The sequence below is a fragment of the Anabrus simplex genome, chromosome 1 (assembly GCF_040414725.1).
Source record: "Anabrus simplex isolate iqAnaSimp1 chromosome 1, ASM4041472v1, whole genome shotgun sequence".
In the NCBI taxonomy this organism is placed as follows: Eukaryota; Metazoa; Arthropoda; class Insecta; order Orthoptera; family Tettigoniidae; genus Anabrus; species Anabrus simplex.
The window spans coordinates 1,621,935,772-1,621,953,351 of NC_090265.1; the positions used below are offsets into that span (position 1 = coordinate 1,621,935,772).

At 41.8% G+C, this 17,580-nt stretch overlaps 1 protein-coding gene across 4 annotated transcripts in view; it reads right to left on the reverse strand.

The window, feature by feature from the left end:
* Nucleotides 1–17,580, reverse strand: part of mats (MOB kinase activator-like 1) — a 163,742-nt gene that overhangs the window by 44,076 nt on the left and 102,086 nt on the right. For all 4 annotated transcript variants that reach the window (XM_067138282.2, XM_067138283.2, XM_067138281.2 and 1 more), the window contains exon 4: nucleotides 7,187–7,350. In XM_067138282.2, the coding sequence (XP_066994383.1) occupies nucleotides 7,187–7,350 (164 nt within the window). The remainder of the gene's footprint in view (nucleotides 1–7,186; nucleotides 7,351–17,580) is intronic.

Genomic DNA, 17,580 nt, shown 5'->3' on the forward strand with positions numbered 1-17,580 from the left:
ACAATACATCCTAATGGTTAACTATGTTGTTTTAAAATAAATAATTGAACATTCGCATGTTTCTCAGATCCTGGATCCTAGGTATACGTCAGTAAGTGGCAGCGGTCAAAATGACCGCCTGCGGCCTTTATAGGTATGAGGAATGTTCGGCCGTTCTAGTGTTAAAGCATAGAAGATCATGCATATGCACACAATTGTACTGGAATATTCGACTCGGTCAGGACATGCTATTTTATATATACAGATAGCTTGTTAGAGATGTCTTTAGTGACAAAGCATAGTGTTAATATATTGTTATTTGACAAAGAAAATAAGAAAACAACAATACATAAAATAAAAATCATTATAGAATTTCATTATTTCTACCAATATTAACATGCAACTTTTGTAGTTCCAAATGTTCAGCCTGGTTTACGAAGCCTGGCTGCCATGTGCGCCAGTATCAACACATCTCTCAGTTTTCTACAGTAAAATATGGGAGTGTCCAGTATTGTCTACGTAGGTGGTTTGAAAAGTTCTCGGAATGTACTAGAATTAAGTATCTTACCTCTGTGGAACTGCTTTTATTTTTCAACATAGTCTCCCTGTAGACTAATGCATTTGGTCCAGTGATGTTCCAATGCCTTGATCCCATCTCGAAAAAGATTCCTCCAGGCCTGCAAAATACCTCTCCAATTCGGCTGTCAGTTCTTCCCTTGTAAAAAATCTCCGTCGACCGAGGAAAATTTTCAGCTTGGGGAATAGATGAAAGTCTGATGATGCCAAATCAGGTGAATAAGGTGGATGTGGCAACAATTCGTACCCCAGTTCATGAAGTTTTGCCATGGCAATAACACTTGTGTGCGGCGGAGCGTTGTCCTGATGAAAGATGACCTTTTCCCTTGCCAAACCAGGCCTTGTTTCGCGTATCTTTCCCTGTAGTTGGTCTAGGAGGTTTGCATGGTAATTCCCCGTAATTGTTTGGCCAGTAGGAAGATAATCTATCAGCAGAATGCCTTTTGCATCCCAGAAAACTGAGGTCATGACCTTTCCAGCCGAACGCACTGCCTTTGCTTTCTTTGGTGGTGGTGAATCAACATGTTTCCACTGCTTTGACTGCTGTTTTGTCTCTGGGGTATAGTAGTGGACCCAAGTTTCATCTGTAGTCACAAACCGGCCAGACTTTGTTCGGACATTTCCAATCTGGTGCGTTTATTGTCCAATGTCAAGAGCCACAGCACCCATCTTGCGGATAATTTTTTGATACCCAATTCTTCGGTTAAAATATAATATATCCGTTCAGAAGACATCTCTACAGCTTCAGCAATCTCCCGCACTTTCAGTCGACGATCCTCCATGACCATTTTATGCACTTTTGCGATAAATTCTGGGGTTGTAACACTTTTTGACAAAGTATTTAATCACTGTTCGAATCTCAGTTTTTTTCCCTTGTCACAAATCACTACGCGGGAACAATAGCAAAGAGTCGTCACTACCACACTCCTGCAGCTAGAGCACTGACGCGCCACGTGTTCCCTCACAAAGGATGTATGATTACTGCGCGGGAACCTCGTTGCTCTAGCACTGACATCCAGCGGTGATTCCGAGAACTTTTCAAACCGTCCTCGTATAGTGCATCTGGTTCGGGCTGTAAGTTGTCATATGCACCTAGCTGTTGTTGTCATCCTGAGTTCTTTGATCCGACGCTCGTATTTGTCTTGAAATCACGCTTAATCCACCACTGGCCAGCTATGCCTAACATGGCTTCTTCACAGAGCTATTCAGGGTCCTGTAGGACCTTCACAGTTAGCGTAGTGATCATGGGTATATAATCCCCATTCTATTTCACCCCTACAGGTAATCCTCTACTTCATCCAGCTGACCATCTCCCATGACATGGACGAGGTGCTGGACCTACAAGTTATAATAATAAAAATGTTACAGGTTTTATGCCCCACTAACAACTTTTAGGGTTTTCAAAACTGCCGAGGTGTGAGAATTCTGCTCCCCAGGAGTTCTTTAACATGTTGGTAATTCTACCAACACAAGGCTGGCATATTTCAGCACCTTCAAATACTACCGGACTAAGCTAGGATAGAACCTACCAACCTGAGCTCGGAAGGCCAGCACTCTACTGCATGAGCTACTCAGCCTGGCTAACCTGAAGTATAAAAAAAAAAGGGAGTAACGTGGTGAAGCAGGGTACTGAAAAAGAAGGAACAAAAGATAAAAAATGTGATTCACAGAAAGATGTGAATAATGCTACATGTGGTATTAAGATGATTTGGAAAACAAACGATACAGTGCGTGCAAGCAAAGTACAAAAATTGTTGCAGCAGTGTCCAGACACATGTGGGAGGACAGAGTGGTTTTGGAACAAAACTGGACAATGATCAGGAAGTGTGCTGTCACCACTGTTATTCACAATGGTAATGGAAGGAATTGTGAAGGAGACAAAGGTTAAATATGGGGACAGCGAGCTGAAGGTAATGCTGTTTGAAGATGATATTGTGGTGTAGACAGCAAACAGAGAGGAAATACAAGGGCAACTAGCCATGTTGAGTGATATGGAAAATTATGGAATTAAAATCAGTGTGGACAAGAATAAGCCAGTGGTATTGACTTGAAGAGAAAGGGAAGGGAAAGAAATTATAAAATAAAGGGACAAAGACTTGAAAATGTGGAGAGCTTCAAGTACTTGGGAAGCAAACTGAGGATGCAGGGCTGGACATGGAGATCAGTAAAATGATTCAACAGGGAAATGCATTCTACCAGAGTGTGAGGAACCTGGTGTGGAGGAAGGAAGTACCAATGAAGTGTAAAGAATTCATAAGTTATGAGTTTCATGGTGTGGGTTACTGTACTCACGTCCTAGTTCGTGAACCATGGACAACGGCTGAGTGGCCTAGTAAGTGGTCCTGAGAGTTGAGATATCAGTTGCTATGGAATAGGAGTGAGCATCTCGGACACATTCTGAGTCATAGCCCTCCTTGTGCTCAGGCGGCTAGGACTATACAATCCACCGGTGGTCCATAACCCGTTAGAGGAGAGATCCTCACTTGGACTATGTATAAGTAGGGTAGCATCCTGCTTCATGAATTTACCGAGCTCAGAACATTTTAAGCAAGCCTCGGACCTATGGAGTAATGGAGTCCCACTCCCATTTGACAGGCGAGGGACTGCTTGGAAACAACTTGGCGAACAAAATGGAATTCGATGGGGAGCTATCAATATTAATGGGGCTTATGGAAGAAAGAAAGTAGAACTGGCTGAGTCAGCAAAGAGGGTGCATCTGGATGTGCTAGGAGTAAGTGATATACGGGTAAGGGGAAATAAGGAGGAAGAGATAGGAGATTATAAAGTGTACTTGACGGGCGTTAGAAAGGGAAGGGCAGAGTATGGGGTAGGGCTGTTTACCAGGAATACCATTGCATGCAACATACTTTACGGGCGTTAGAAAGGGAAGGGCAGAGTATGGGGTAGGGCTGTTTACCAGGAATACCATTGCATGCAACATACTTTCTGTTAGGCACGTAAATGAGCGAATGATGTGGGTAGATTTGGCAGTTGGAGGAATAAGGACGAGAATTGTCTCAGTGTATTCACCAGGTGAGGGTGCAGTTGAGGATGAAGTTGACAAGTTTTATGAAGCAATGAGTGAAATCGTGGTCAGGGTCAACAGCACGGATAGAATAGTGCTAATCGGCAATTTCAATGTGAGAGTAAGATATAGAACTGAAGGATACGAAAGGGTGATTGGTAAATGTGGGGAAGATATGGAAGTTAATGGGAATGGGAAGCATTTGCTGGACTTCTGTGCTAGTATGGGTTTAGCTGTTACGAATACATTCTTCAAGCATAAGGCTATTCACCACTGCACATGGGAGGCTAGGGGCACCAGATACAATTTTTTCTTAACTGACTTCGAATTCAGGAAATCTTTTAGGAATGTACGAGTTTTCTGGGCATTTTTCAATGATACAGACCACTATCTGATCTGTAGTGAACTAAGTATCTCTAGGTCTAGGTAGAGAAAGTGAAATCTGTCTGCAAACGAATAAAGGTAGAAAATCTCCAGGACGAGGAAATTAGACAGAAGTACATGGACATGATTAGTGAAAAGTTTCGAACAGTAGACAGTAAGCAGGTTCAGGTTATAGAAGGAGAATGGGTTGTATACAGGGATGCTGTAGTTGAAACAGCAAGGGAATGCCTAGGAACAACTCTCTGTAGAGATGGGAAAAGGCAAACATCTTGGTGGAATGATGAAGTAAGAGCAGCTTATAAACGTAAAAATAGCCTTATCAGAAATGACTTCAAACAAGACCGAGGCAGACAGGGATTTGTACATAGACGAAAGAAACAGAGCGAAACTAATACTTGTTCAATCCAAAAAGCAGTCGTGGGAAGATTTTGGTAATAACCTGGAAAGGCTAGGTCACGCAGCTGGGAAACCTTTCTGGACAGTAATAAAGAATCTTAGGAAGGGAGGAAAAAAGGAAATGAACAGTGTTTTGAGTAATTCAGGTGAACTCTTAACAGAACCTAGGGAATCACTGGAGAGGTGGAGGGAATATTTTGAACATTTTCTCAACGTAAAAGGAAATCGTCCTGGTGGTGTTGCGAACAGCCAAGCTCATGGGGAGGAGGAAAATGATGTTGGTGATATTACCCTTGAAGAAGTGGAAAGGATGGTAAATAAACTCCACTGTCATAAAACAGCAGGAATAGATGAAATTAGACCTGAAATGGTGAAGTATAGTGTAAAGGCAGGGATGAAATGGCTTCATAGAGTAGTAAGATTAGCATGGAGTGTTGGTAAGGTGCCTTCAGATTGGACAAAAGCAGTAATTGTACCTATCTATAAGCAAGGGAAGAGGAAGAATTGCAACAACTATCGAGGTATCTCACTGTTTAGTATGCCAGACAAAGTACTCACTGGCATCTTGGAAGGAAGGGTGCGATCAGTGGTTGAGAAGTTGGATGAAAACCAGTGTGGTTTCAGACCATAGAGGGACTGTCAGGATCAGACTTTCAGTATGTGCCAGGTAATTAAAATGCTACGAGAGGAATAGGCAGTTATGTTTCGTAGATCTAGAGAAAGCATATGACAGGGTACCGAGGGAAAAGATGTTCGCCATACTGGGGGACTATGGAATTAAAGGTAGATTATTAAAATCAATCAAAGGCATTTATGTTGAAAATTGGGCTTCAGTGAGAATTGATGGTAAAATGAGTTCTTTGTTCAGGGTACTTACAAGGGTTAGACAAGGCTGTAATCTTTCACCTTTGCTGTTCGTAGTTTACATGGATCATCTGCTGAAAGGTATAAAATGGCAAGGAGGGATTCAGTTAGATGGAAATGTAGTAAGCAGTCTGGCCTATGCTGATGACTTGGTCTTAATGGCAGATTGTGCCAAAAGCCTGCAGTCTAATATCTTGGAACTTGAAAATAGGTGCAATGAGTGGTATGAAAATTAGCCTTTCGAAGACTAAATTGATGTCAGTAGGTAAGAAATTCAACAGAACTGAATGTCAAATTGGTGATACAAAGCTAGAACAAGTCGATTATTTCAGTATTTAGGTTGTGTGTTCTTCCAGGATGGTAATACAGTAAGTGAGATTGAATCAAAGTGTAGTAAAGCTAATGCAGTGAGCTCGCAGTTGCGATCAACAGTATTCTGCAAGAAGGAAGTCAGCACCCAGACAAAATTATCTTTACATCAGTCTGTTTTCAGACCAACTTTGCTTTACGGGAGCGAAAGCTGGGTGCAGTCGGGATATCTTATTCATAAGTTAGAAGTAAATGATATGAAAGTAGCGAGGATGATTGCTGGTACGAACAGGTGGGAACAATGGCAGGAGGGTACTCGGAATGAGGAGATAAAGGCTAAGTTAGGAATGAACTCTGTGGATGAAGCTGTAGGCATAAACCAGGTTCGGTGGTGGGTCATGTGAGGCGAATGGAGGAGGATAGGTTACCTAGGAGAATAATGGACTCTTGTTACAGAGGGTTAGAGAAGTAGAGGGAGACCAAGACGACGATGGTTAGACTCAGTTTCTAATGATTTAAAGATAGGAGGTATGGAACAAGTGAGGCTACAGCACTAGTTGCAAATAGAGGATTGTGGCGACGGTTTGTAAATTCACAGAGGCTTGCAGTCTGAAGGCTGAAAGGCATAACATTCTTTAACGATAATGTATGTATGTGTGTATGTATGTATGAATGTATGTATGTATGTATGTATGTATGTATGTATTTATTTATGTATGAGTTTCATTATGGTCCGTATTGACAACTGATCATTATCAAAAGGTAGAGAAGGGTCCACTTATTCAATACCATAAGCTTGTAAATTGTCTTACAAAACTGGAACTAGTTTCAACCCCATACATATTGGGTCATCTTCAGCCATTCTACAATTGGAAGACATATGCACACATATAACCAATAATAAATTAAACACTTTGGTATCCCACAATTTACAATCTTACTTTTAAAATGTTGATGAAGTCTGAACAACACATCCAAACTTGAAAATAAATGACACATCAAATCTGCCGTGATTGATGCTGAACTATGTCTATAACTATTGGTTATATATGTGAATATGTCTTTCAATTGTAGCGTGGTTGAAGATGACCCAATATATATGGGGTCGAAACAAGTCCCAATTTTATAAGACAATATATAAGCTTATGGTATTGAATAGGTGGACCCTTCTCTACCCTTTGATAGTGATGTATTAAGATGTACTGTTGCCCAATACTGACGTATGCAGCAGAGATCTGGACAATGACAAAACGACGGGAGAATAAAATCAAGGCCAGTAAAATGAAAATTTTATGAATATGTTAAGAGAATAGGAGAGGGAAGGATGCCGAAGCGGATTACAGAGACCCAGAGGGAGGGTAAAGGGGTGACCCAGACCCAGACTAAGATGGTTGAAAACGATCAAGCATAGTATAATTGGAAGAACCTGGATTGGACATAGTTAAGGAGGAACAATGGTGGTTGGATGGTGGAAGTTAGAAAGGTGCCATAAAAATTCCCAACCCAATGGGAGTTGGACGAGAAAAATGGATTATTATTATTATTATTATTGTTATTAAACACCACAAAACACTAACACAAATTAAAATAAAAATGGGAGAAAATTGCAGTAATTTATACTATAGATTTGAAATAAACAGAATTTCTCATTACCTGGACGAAAAAGATGAAATGTTTAAAAGATGTATTCAAGTGTGCCTCTTCTCCCAATTGTACCACTTCCGAGAAGTGTTGGTGATAGATATGAGCGTAGACTCTGAACAGTCGTTTTAAGATTGTTTTGGCTATTGAAAGAAAATTTTTTGGAAAAGGAACACCTGAAAAACAGAAGGAGGAACATTATCACAATATTACTATGCCAAAGGGGATATAAACATGACATCATTTACACACTGTAGAGGAGAACCCTGCCATATATCAGGCATATCTACAGGTATCAGACAGAGAGTAAGATAGACTTGGCCCCGTGTACCTAAGTGAAACACAGTCAACAACACTAGGACATGCCTGTATCACAGAGGTCAAGAATTGTAACTCCAGTTTTAGCATATTCTGAGGTTCTGGTATCGTAAGAAATTTTAAGAAAGAAATCTAGTTGAAGGTATACAAAAGCAACTCACCTCCATTTTATGTTGTAAAAAGCAAGCCTTTGGGAGGTAAACAGTTGTATGTCGATTTTAAAATGAGCGATTATAATTATACAAATGTAAATATGTGTCCTCATCCCAAGGGGGTGTATCTTTTTCAGGCATATTCCCTATGGAGGTCAGCTGTGTGCACCTTTCTAAACCATATACCAGCCCTCCTGGCAATCTTAAATTTCTGGCAGTACTGGGAATTGAATCAGGTCTCTGAGGACAGGAGCTACTAGTGCAAACCATTACATTACGGAGATGGACAATTATACAAATAGTATTTTAAAAATGGACGAAGTAAAATAATGAAGAAACAAATATTTGTAAATTAAAAGCTTTTCAGTCTATCGAACACACAAGTTAAATATAAATCATCATCATTTTCATTTTCCCCATCCAGCTCCTGCCAGGTCAGGGTGTTGACAACACTTATCCACCATTGCTTCTCCTTCCACCACTCCTCTTCGGTAATTGTATTCCAGTCCAGTCTTGTCTTCTTCTTTTTCTTATACTGTTCTTGACGGAGTCCATCCATCTTACTCTCTTTCCTTCTATCATAGCCTCCCAAACTTGGGTAACCATTCGGTATACAAGGAGCCAAGCTAAAGCACCCCCCCCCCCCCTAAGGTGTAATGTGTCCCATGCCGATGGGGTGTATGGCACATGGGAGATATGTCTTGAACAGAGCTTTCGAGATACCTGGCGCCCTCTCGAAGTAAGTAGCCTTACCCGGGTATGCGGGGCTCCGCCTGGGCGGACATCATATTTCCCTAGCTACTCGTGGGACCTACATGAGTACTGTAACAGCCCAAAAACCTGAGAGCTCCTCTGGGGCCTCTGAGAGAAACACTAGCTCGACGACAACCAATGGGAACTCTTCGGAGATAACCTCGGACAGCACGATCTCGACCGTAAGAGAGCTCACTCTAGAGGTGGGCAATCTTCTAGTTCAGAGGAAGAAGAAGAAAAAGCACCCCGGCACTGAGAAGAGAAAGTACAAGAAGGCTTTAAAGGTCTGGGAGCAGGCCAAAGAGGGCCTAACTCCTGGAGCTGAGAGGCCTTCTAATGCCATGGCAACGACTGTGGGGGGATCCAATGGGCACAAGAGGCGGGACCCTGAAACGGGTTCTGCTTCCAGGGCACAGAGGACTCCTGCCACCAAGATGCCAGTGGGAAAACAACTCCTGTCGGGGGCAACCCCAGAAGAAGATCGGCAAGGCCACAAAAGACCTAAGGTGGAGTATGCCAGAATAGCTAAAGCTGGAATCAGGAGGGCCATAGTGCCTGAAGGATATCCTGACCAGCAGCTAACTGAAAAACAGGTGGAGTCTGTAGAGGAGGATATCACCAGTCTGATAGATGAGCTTCCGGAGCAGGGGCCCATTAAGCCTCAGTTCCCGGACTGCTATCTGTTGAGAGGTGCAGCCATCATTATTGCAGAGAACAATGAGACTGTAGCATGGCTCTCTAGTCTTGTTACAGATATGCAGCCGTGGGAAGGAGCCAGGCTCACAATTGTGGGCATGGATAAACTCCTTTCCTACAAGAGAGTCATGGTCTGGATACCAGGACAACCAAAGGACAATGACGTCTTTTTGAGAAAAATGGCATGCCAGAACCATGGTCTAAACCCCAGTAGCTGGAGAATCTACGACCGCAAGGAGGAGAAGAAGGGTGTCTGCCTTGTGGTCAGCATGGACTCCAGGGATGTGGAAAAGTAGTGGGAAAGATGATCTTCTGTAGGGTGCATGTTGCCACCTTCACCCTGGTGGAGGGCAAACGCGACAAGCAGAGGACCAACCCCACCACAGACAATACCAAGACCAACAGAGGCAAGGAGCAGGAGCAGGAGCCTGGGCCAGCCAAGCCTCAAGATTCATCGCGGGAGCCGGAGCTGCATGTTCCGGAGACTGCATAAGGTAAAGCATTGCATGAAGGTAAGGAATGATTACTTTAATACAATCAAACATACAACATTGTATAACGGCCTCTAGGGTACTTATAAGAAGTATCCAGAAAGGTGGGTTTTCGGTCGCCTTGATACAAGAGCCCTGGCTTAGACAAGGACATATCATGGGTCTAAAATGTGCAGGCTTCACTCTCTTCAGTGGAGTAGTGGAGGAGAAGCCTAGAACATGTGTACTAGTTAAGGATCATAACGCCTGGGCTATACCGGGCTTCATTACTAGAGACCTAGTAGCAGTCCTAGTGAGATATGAAGAGGGCAGACAGCCAAGAGATTTGGTTGTCTGCTCTGTATATTTCCCAGGAGACTCTGAATCTCCACCCCCGCTGGAGGAGTTCAAGAGACTGGTGACATACTGTAAGAAACAAGGACTTAACCTCACAGTAGGATGTGACGCCAATGCTCACCACAGCATTTGGGGAAGCAAATATACAAATCGAAGGGGAGAAAATTTCATAGAAATTCTATGTACAACTGATCTTGAGATCAAGAACATAGGTGATACCCCAACCTTCATCAATAATAGGAGTGAGGGGATCATAGACCTTACCCTGGGTTCCATGGGAATCATACAGGAATTTAAAGATTGGAAAGTTTCTTTGGAGCCTTCCTTGTCAGACCACAGACACATTGTGTTTCATACAGAGGGCTCCTTCGAGATCCCATCTTACAGGAATCCTAGACGAACTGATTGGGCGTCTTTTAGGGAGGATGTGAGGAGGGGACTGGAAGGAGGACCCTCAAATATAATCAAGAATAAGGAGGAGCTGGAGCTCAGTGTGAGTTTTCTCACACAGACACTAGTTACCTCTTATGAATTAAACTGCCCAGTTATTAAGGCAAAAAGAACAACAGGAAGCTTCAAGTGGAACAGTTATCTGGAACACCTGAGGAGAAACACACGAAGGCTCTGGAACAAATACAGGGACCTTCAAGACCAAGAAAGTCTAGATTCTTACAAAGAATCACAAAGAAAATACAAGTCAGAAGTCAAAAAGGCTTCTAAGAAATCCTGGAGGCAGTTTTGCAACTCCATCGAGAGTCAACATGAAGCAGCAAGGCTTCATAAAATTCTAACCTTGGATGGAAGGGCAAGGTTGGGCTTATTGGAGTCTCCCTTGGGTGGATATACATCCACAGAAGGGGAGACCCTGAGCTTATTGCTTGATGCCCACTTTCCAGGTTCAGTAGTCACGAATAGTGAAGTAGAATCAAGCGGATCCTTCCGACCCGATAGAAGTTGTTACCCCAAGAAGGGTGAAGTGGGCATTAGAATCTTTTGCCCTTTATGAAAGTCCAGGAATGGATGGGATCTTCCCAGCGCTTCTTCAGGAAGTGGGAGTGGTCCTTATACCATACCTGGTCAGAATTTTTAGAGCCTGTCTCACCATGGGGTATGTGAACTCCTTGTGGCATCAGGCGAAGGTAGTGTATATACCTAAACCCGGAAGGTCATCGTATACTAGACCTAAGGAATTATAGACCCATTAGTCTAACGTCTTTTCTGCTTAAGACTTTGGAAAGACTGATGGATAGACATATCAGGGAGAAAGTATTACGAGATTGTCCCCTGCATTCTCATCAGCATGCATACCAACCAGGGAAGTTGGTTGAGACGGCACTACACCAACTTGTTTCGAGACTGGAGAGCGCCTTGGATCAGAACAACTTGCTATGGTGGTATTCCTAGACATAGAAGGGACCTTTAACTACACATCTTTGGGCTTCATAGAACTTAGTCTAGAGAGAAGAGGCGTGAGTAGGATGCTCATAAGATGGATTATGGTCTCACTGCAGGGCTGTAAAGTTCTGTTTACCCTCAACACAGGAATGTTGAGAGCTAATATAGACTGGGGGTGTCCACAGGGAGGAGTATTATCACCAACATTATGGTGCCTGGTAGTGGATGAACTACTTACCAGGTTAAATGATGGAGGAATTTATGCCCAAGGCTATGCAGACGACATTAGCCTGATGGTGGTAGGAAATTTCCCCAGTACGGTTTCAGAGCTCGTACAGAGCTCCCTACAGAGGGTGGAAAGATGATGCCACAATACGGACTTGTCGGTCAATCCCGACAAGACGGAGCTCGTGGTGTTTACTAGGAGGAGGGAGGCTAAACGGACTGTCAGATACATTCCTATTTGGGAAAAAATTAGTTGACACAACCTCAGTTAAGTACCTAGGGGTAATCCTCGAGGCAAGACCGAGTTGGAAAAAACATATAGACCATAAGGTGGATAAGGCTCGCAAGATTATGTAGGCCTGTCGCAGGGCCGTCGGAAATACTTGGGGCCTAGGACATAGGGTGGTCAAATGGCTTTATATTTCTATTGTACGGCCCATGATCACCTGCGCATCTTTAGTCTGGTGACCAGGTTCTGAGAGTAAAACTGTGACCACCAAGTTAAACAGTGTCCAGAGACTTGAGTGTCTAGGAATAACAGAGGCACTGGATACTACACCATTGTGTGCAATGGAGGCCATCCTATGCCTTCCCTCCTTACATTTATATGTTAAGGAGATAGCGGGAATGAGTGCTTACCACCTCTGGTCACTCGGAGGATGGTCTTTCAAGAATCTGAACAGAGGTCATGCTTCTATTCTTACAAGACTTCACCAGACTTGGCCTACGACAATGATGATCGGGGACCTGATGAAGCCTAGTTTTAATCTGAACTATAAGTTCACAGTGCTGATACCCACAAGGGAAGAGTGGGTCAAGGATGCTGGGACCCGTCTTAGGTCTGTGGGCTGTACATGGTACACAGATGTCTCGTGGACAGAGACGGGCACAGGCGCTGGGGTCTGCGGGCCTAAGACAAGGCTCGCCCTTCCCATGGGTAAATATGCTACTGTTTTCCAGGCCAAAGTATATGCAATACTGGCCTGTGCTGTACACGTATGGAACATGCCTGGACATAGAAGATGCGTCGCAATTTGCAGCGACAGCCAGGCAGCGTTAAAAGCACTATGCGCAGTTAGAACAACATCCAAAATGGTATGGGAGTGCCAAAGGATGTTAGATAAGCTGTGTGAACTTTACCCTGTTATGGGTTCCTAGGCACACAGGAATCAGTGGAAATGAAGAAGCTGACAAACTAGCAAAACAAGGCTCAAAAGATCCTTTCATAGGACCAGAGCCCTTCCTGGGAGTATCACTAACAAGTGTGAAACTGGGAACATCCCAGTGGACAAACCAGTTTCACTTAGACATTTGGAAGAGGTTAACCGCAGCAAGGCAGGCATGTGAACTTATCGAAGGGCCCAACCAATGATATAAAAAGGTCCTAATAAATTTTAATAGGACCAGAATACGAATGGTAGTTAGACTGTTGACAGGCCACAATACCTTACAGAGACACCTACACATCATGAAAGTCAGTCACGATCCGATGTGTAGAAGATGCGGTTGGGAGGAAGAGACCTCTGCGCGTGTGTTGTGTCAGAGCGAGGCTCTTGCAAGCACTAGACATCGATATCTTGGCTCACATTTTGTGAACCTGGAAGACATCAGGAATGCCAACATCCAGATACTGGTTATCCTTTATAGGAGCACTAGGGCTGGACTAGGCAAACCCGTTTAAGGGACACAAAGGGTCTTCTTAGACCTACGTGTGGAGCCCTGCCTTCTATCTATCTATCTATGGTGACAATGGGATAGGAAAAGCCTAGGAGTTGGAAGGAAGCGGCCATGGCCTTAATTAAGGTACAGCCCCAGCATTTACCTGGTGTGAAAATGGGAAACCACGGAAAACCATCTTCAGGGCTGCCGACAGCAGGATTCGAACCCACTATCTCCCGAATGCAAGCTCACAGCCGCATGCCCCTAACCGCACGGCCAACTCGCCCGGTCCAAAACTTGTTAAAATATTATACTATAATATATCTGTAAAATAAACACATTGTATTTTTATTCCTTGTTTAATAATGTGTTTTTTTTACAAGTATGTTGTAGTGTAATATGTATCTTTAACTTGTGTGTTCGACAGACTGAAAAGATGATGATGATGATGATGATAATGATGATGATGCTTGTTGTTTAAAGGGGCCTAACATCAAAGGTCATCGGCCCCTAATGGCACAAGATGGGCGACATGATATATGATAATTAAAATTTGAAAATGTATCCACTGACTAGAGTTAAAAAATGGCGATGAAGAAATATGATTATGAGATTTAAACAATCAGTGGATCTAATTCGCAATGCCTTATTTTCCAATAAAACAATAGAAAATACAGGTAACAAAGGAACAAGACATTGCCTGGAAGTACAGATATATATATAGTTCACGTTAGACATTAAAACAATACATTAAAATACACAACACAAACTAAAATAAAGTCAATGGGATAAAAGTGCAGTTAACACAAATACACTATGACAAAGGACATCATTACACACGATAGAAAAGACCACTATCCCTCATAAAACGGATGACGAGGTCTGCTGACTGCTCGTCATCTTGCAGGATGAGGGAGATTGTACTCGTTGAGGTTAAGCCTACGGCACAGATCGACCAGGTCCACACACTCCATAAGGATGTGTATCACGGTAAGATGGTCGCCACAAGTATACACCGGAGGGTGTTCTCATTTCAAAGACTGAAAAGCTTTTAAGTTACATTTAACTAAGTTGACACTGGAAAGTATGGCTTCCTTCCTAACAAATTAATGGAATAAATATCTGAAAAACAAAAAACAAAAAAAACTATGCACCGGTAATAAGAGTACAATGAAGTTTGCAGATAGTTTTTCTCCTCTCCTGGAAATTATAAGTGTGAGTTAAGACTCTTTTCAAAGCTAGTAAATATAAATGGCCTTTGCTGAATTTAAGGTATAGGATAAAGCTGTCCAAACAGCACTTCTAGCAGTGCACCAGTTGGCCTAACTCTCACTGTATGTCCCTTGCTTATCTGGCATTCACTTAGCGCTTGCATAGGGTGAAATGTGTATGCTTGATGGTAGCATTTCAACTATGGGCGAGTCTTGAAAAGAAATGGAGAAGCAGAGAATCATCACTCTTCAAGCAGGAGTAAGAGGAGTCCTATTTCTACATCCACGCATGTATTTTATACAGCCTCTCATCATTTGAAATTTAAAGAAATATTTCCCAGAACGTCATTATTAACAAAAACACAAGGAAATCATTCAACGTTTAAAACAGACATTTTCCACACGGTTCACTGACTTTGTAGAGCTTAAGCCCATTCTTGATTTATTTGTTGAACTTTTTTTGTATCAGATTAGGGAATTCCACATAGCTTGTAGTTATAATACCAAGCTGAAAGATTGGTTCAACAACTCTCCCTTGCAAGAGGTTTACAGCAAATGTATCTGAGACTTCATAAGAAGGTGGCATAAGTGCTCTTCATGTTCAATTCTATTTACATCTGTAAAAGTCTTTGTTTGGGTATGACACTCATCAAATCAAATTTGTAAGCATCTCTCAAGGATGAGGAACTCCACCACTGTGCATGTTTGGCAGTTTTATGGACGCTTGTTCCCGATATAGAAAAAATTGTAAAAAAAAACAACCCAATGACAAATGCCTGTATACAACCATGTAATGTATTTATGTAAACGAACACAAAATGTAAGCTTTCGTTTTAACTACTTGTTTTATGTTGCACTGGCACAGACAGGTCTTCTGGCTATGATGGGATGTGAAGGAAGTGACTATGGCCTTAAGTGCCTGGTGTAAAAATGGGAAACTACACAAAAGCATATCATCTTCAGTGCTGCCAACAGTGGGATTCGAACGCATGATCTCCCGAATGCAGCAGACAAACGCGTAGCCAATTCTTCTTATTCTCATTCTTCTTCCTCCCGGCCTTATCCCAATAACTTGGGGTTGGCACTTGTACCAATTAAGCCCAGTTTATGATGTTCCATTTTACTGTAGGCCTACTAGATGGCAGAGTAAACTGAATCTCTCTTGGGCGTCTATTGCTGAGTTTTAATTAATTTTGATGGGTGATCACCAAATGTGCAGTTCCTCTTTTGACCACATCAAAATCTGAGTGGCCATCCCTGAAATGATTTGTGATTTAGTTCTTCCATACTTTCGCATCTACAATTAATTTGTTTTCATTGGCATCTAGTCTCACAGCATTTCATCCCCAGGTAATGAGCAGAATTTCCTACACACTCTATTATGCAAATTAAAAATTTTAGGATTTTCAAGTACACAACACTTAAATGACACACTAAACACTTTGCAAAATTTAATTAAGCTAACAATGGAACCATAAATTGGAAGACCAATTTTTTGGACATAACAATCAGTAGAAATGAAGATAAAATGTCATACAAGATACACAGGGAAACCCACTTAAACATCACACACAATGGACGAAGATTCCAACCACCCAACCAGCAGCAGGACTGAACGCAATGATAAACAGAGCTATAACCAGAGCAATGAACAAAACTGATTTCAATAACAAAATACAAATAATAAAACAAATCATGGTAGAAAACAACTATCCACCCAACACAGAACGGCTATCAAAACAACGATGAAAACATCTAAACAAACCCTCAACCAAAAACAATAAATAAATTACCTCTCAATTCTGTGAACAAAAACACATACAAAATAATGTATTAAAAAAGCAAGGGTTTAAAATAGCATTCAGAACAAACGACACATTACAAAAATGAATTAATAAGTGCAATCTAAATAAAAAAAGACAATTTTTTCCAAATAAGAAATGCATATGAACTCAAAATGCCAAGAACCAAATCGTAATGCCATATACATCGTAATATCATATATAACATAATTTACACACCAGGTACAAAGAACACAACAATGCCATTAGACAACAGCCTTCTGCTAAGACGTATGACAGTGCCCACCACTTCACAGATCTTAAAATATTACACATCGAAAATTATAGAAAATCTTTAAACATAGAGAAGGCAATAGACATTTACATCACAAAGAAAGCCAACCAGAATAACCTCAACGATCACACACACACCTAGAAGATCCCCACTCTTCAGTCTACTGAATTAAATCACAAATCAGTAAAGTACAACAATTTAAACTCCATATTTTTTTTCCTTTCTGCTACTTGTTTAATGTCGCACTAACGCATCGAAGGTTTTCAGCAACGGAAGGATGGTAAGGTAGCAGCCATGACCTTAATTAAGGTACAGCTCCAGAATTTGTCTGGTGTGAAAATGGGAAACCATGGAAAACCATCTTCAGGGCTGCCAACAGTGGAATTCGAGCTCACCATCTCCCGAATGCAAGCCCACAGAAGGGCTGACCCCAACCGCATAACCAACTCGCTCAGTACCATTAAATTATCTAATCTATTAATTCACCAATGCTCCGTAACACATTCATTCCTGTGGACACCTTAGGCATTAGCCACCATAAAAATAACTCAAGAAACAAAGGTTTCTTCAATGTAGTGTTACTTCGGCCAACGTGAATGTTTTTAAAAAACCTGCAAAACGCCCAGTATCAACAATTGCAAACAAATTAAAACGATTTATGGTGAAACAGATGTATAGTGATCAAATTCACTTCTTTCCCCCAAAGAAGAAGCTATTTTATTTAGCCTAAGTGTACAAGCATTGTATGATATTACAAATTACATGTTGCATTGCATAAATATTTGTAATGGTACAAAAGATAATAAATAAAAGGTACAGAAATCATAAAGCCCAATTGTATGGAGAGAAAAAGCGGTCGGAAAAGAAGCAATCTTGTAGACTGTCCTCATAATACACTGTCTTCTAAATTAGAAAATATATGGGCCGTCATCAAGTTCTTAAATGTGTATCGTCCATGTCAACTGATATCCGTCTATTTATCATTGAAAATGGAAACTGTCTTTCCCCTCCCTGTTGGGATAAACTTCCCTGTTTATTGTTATTGTGCCCTTATTAATCTCTTCTAAAGCGTTCTTGGCATGGCCGAAGTTACC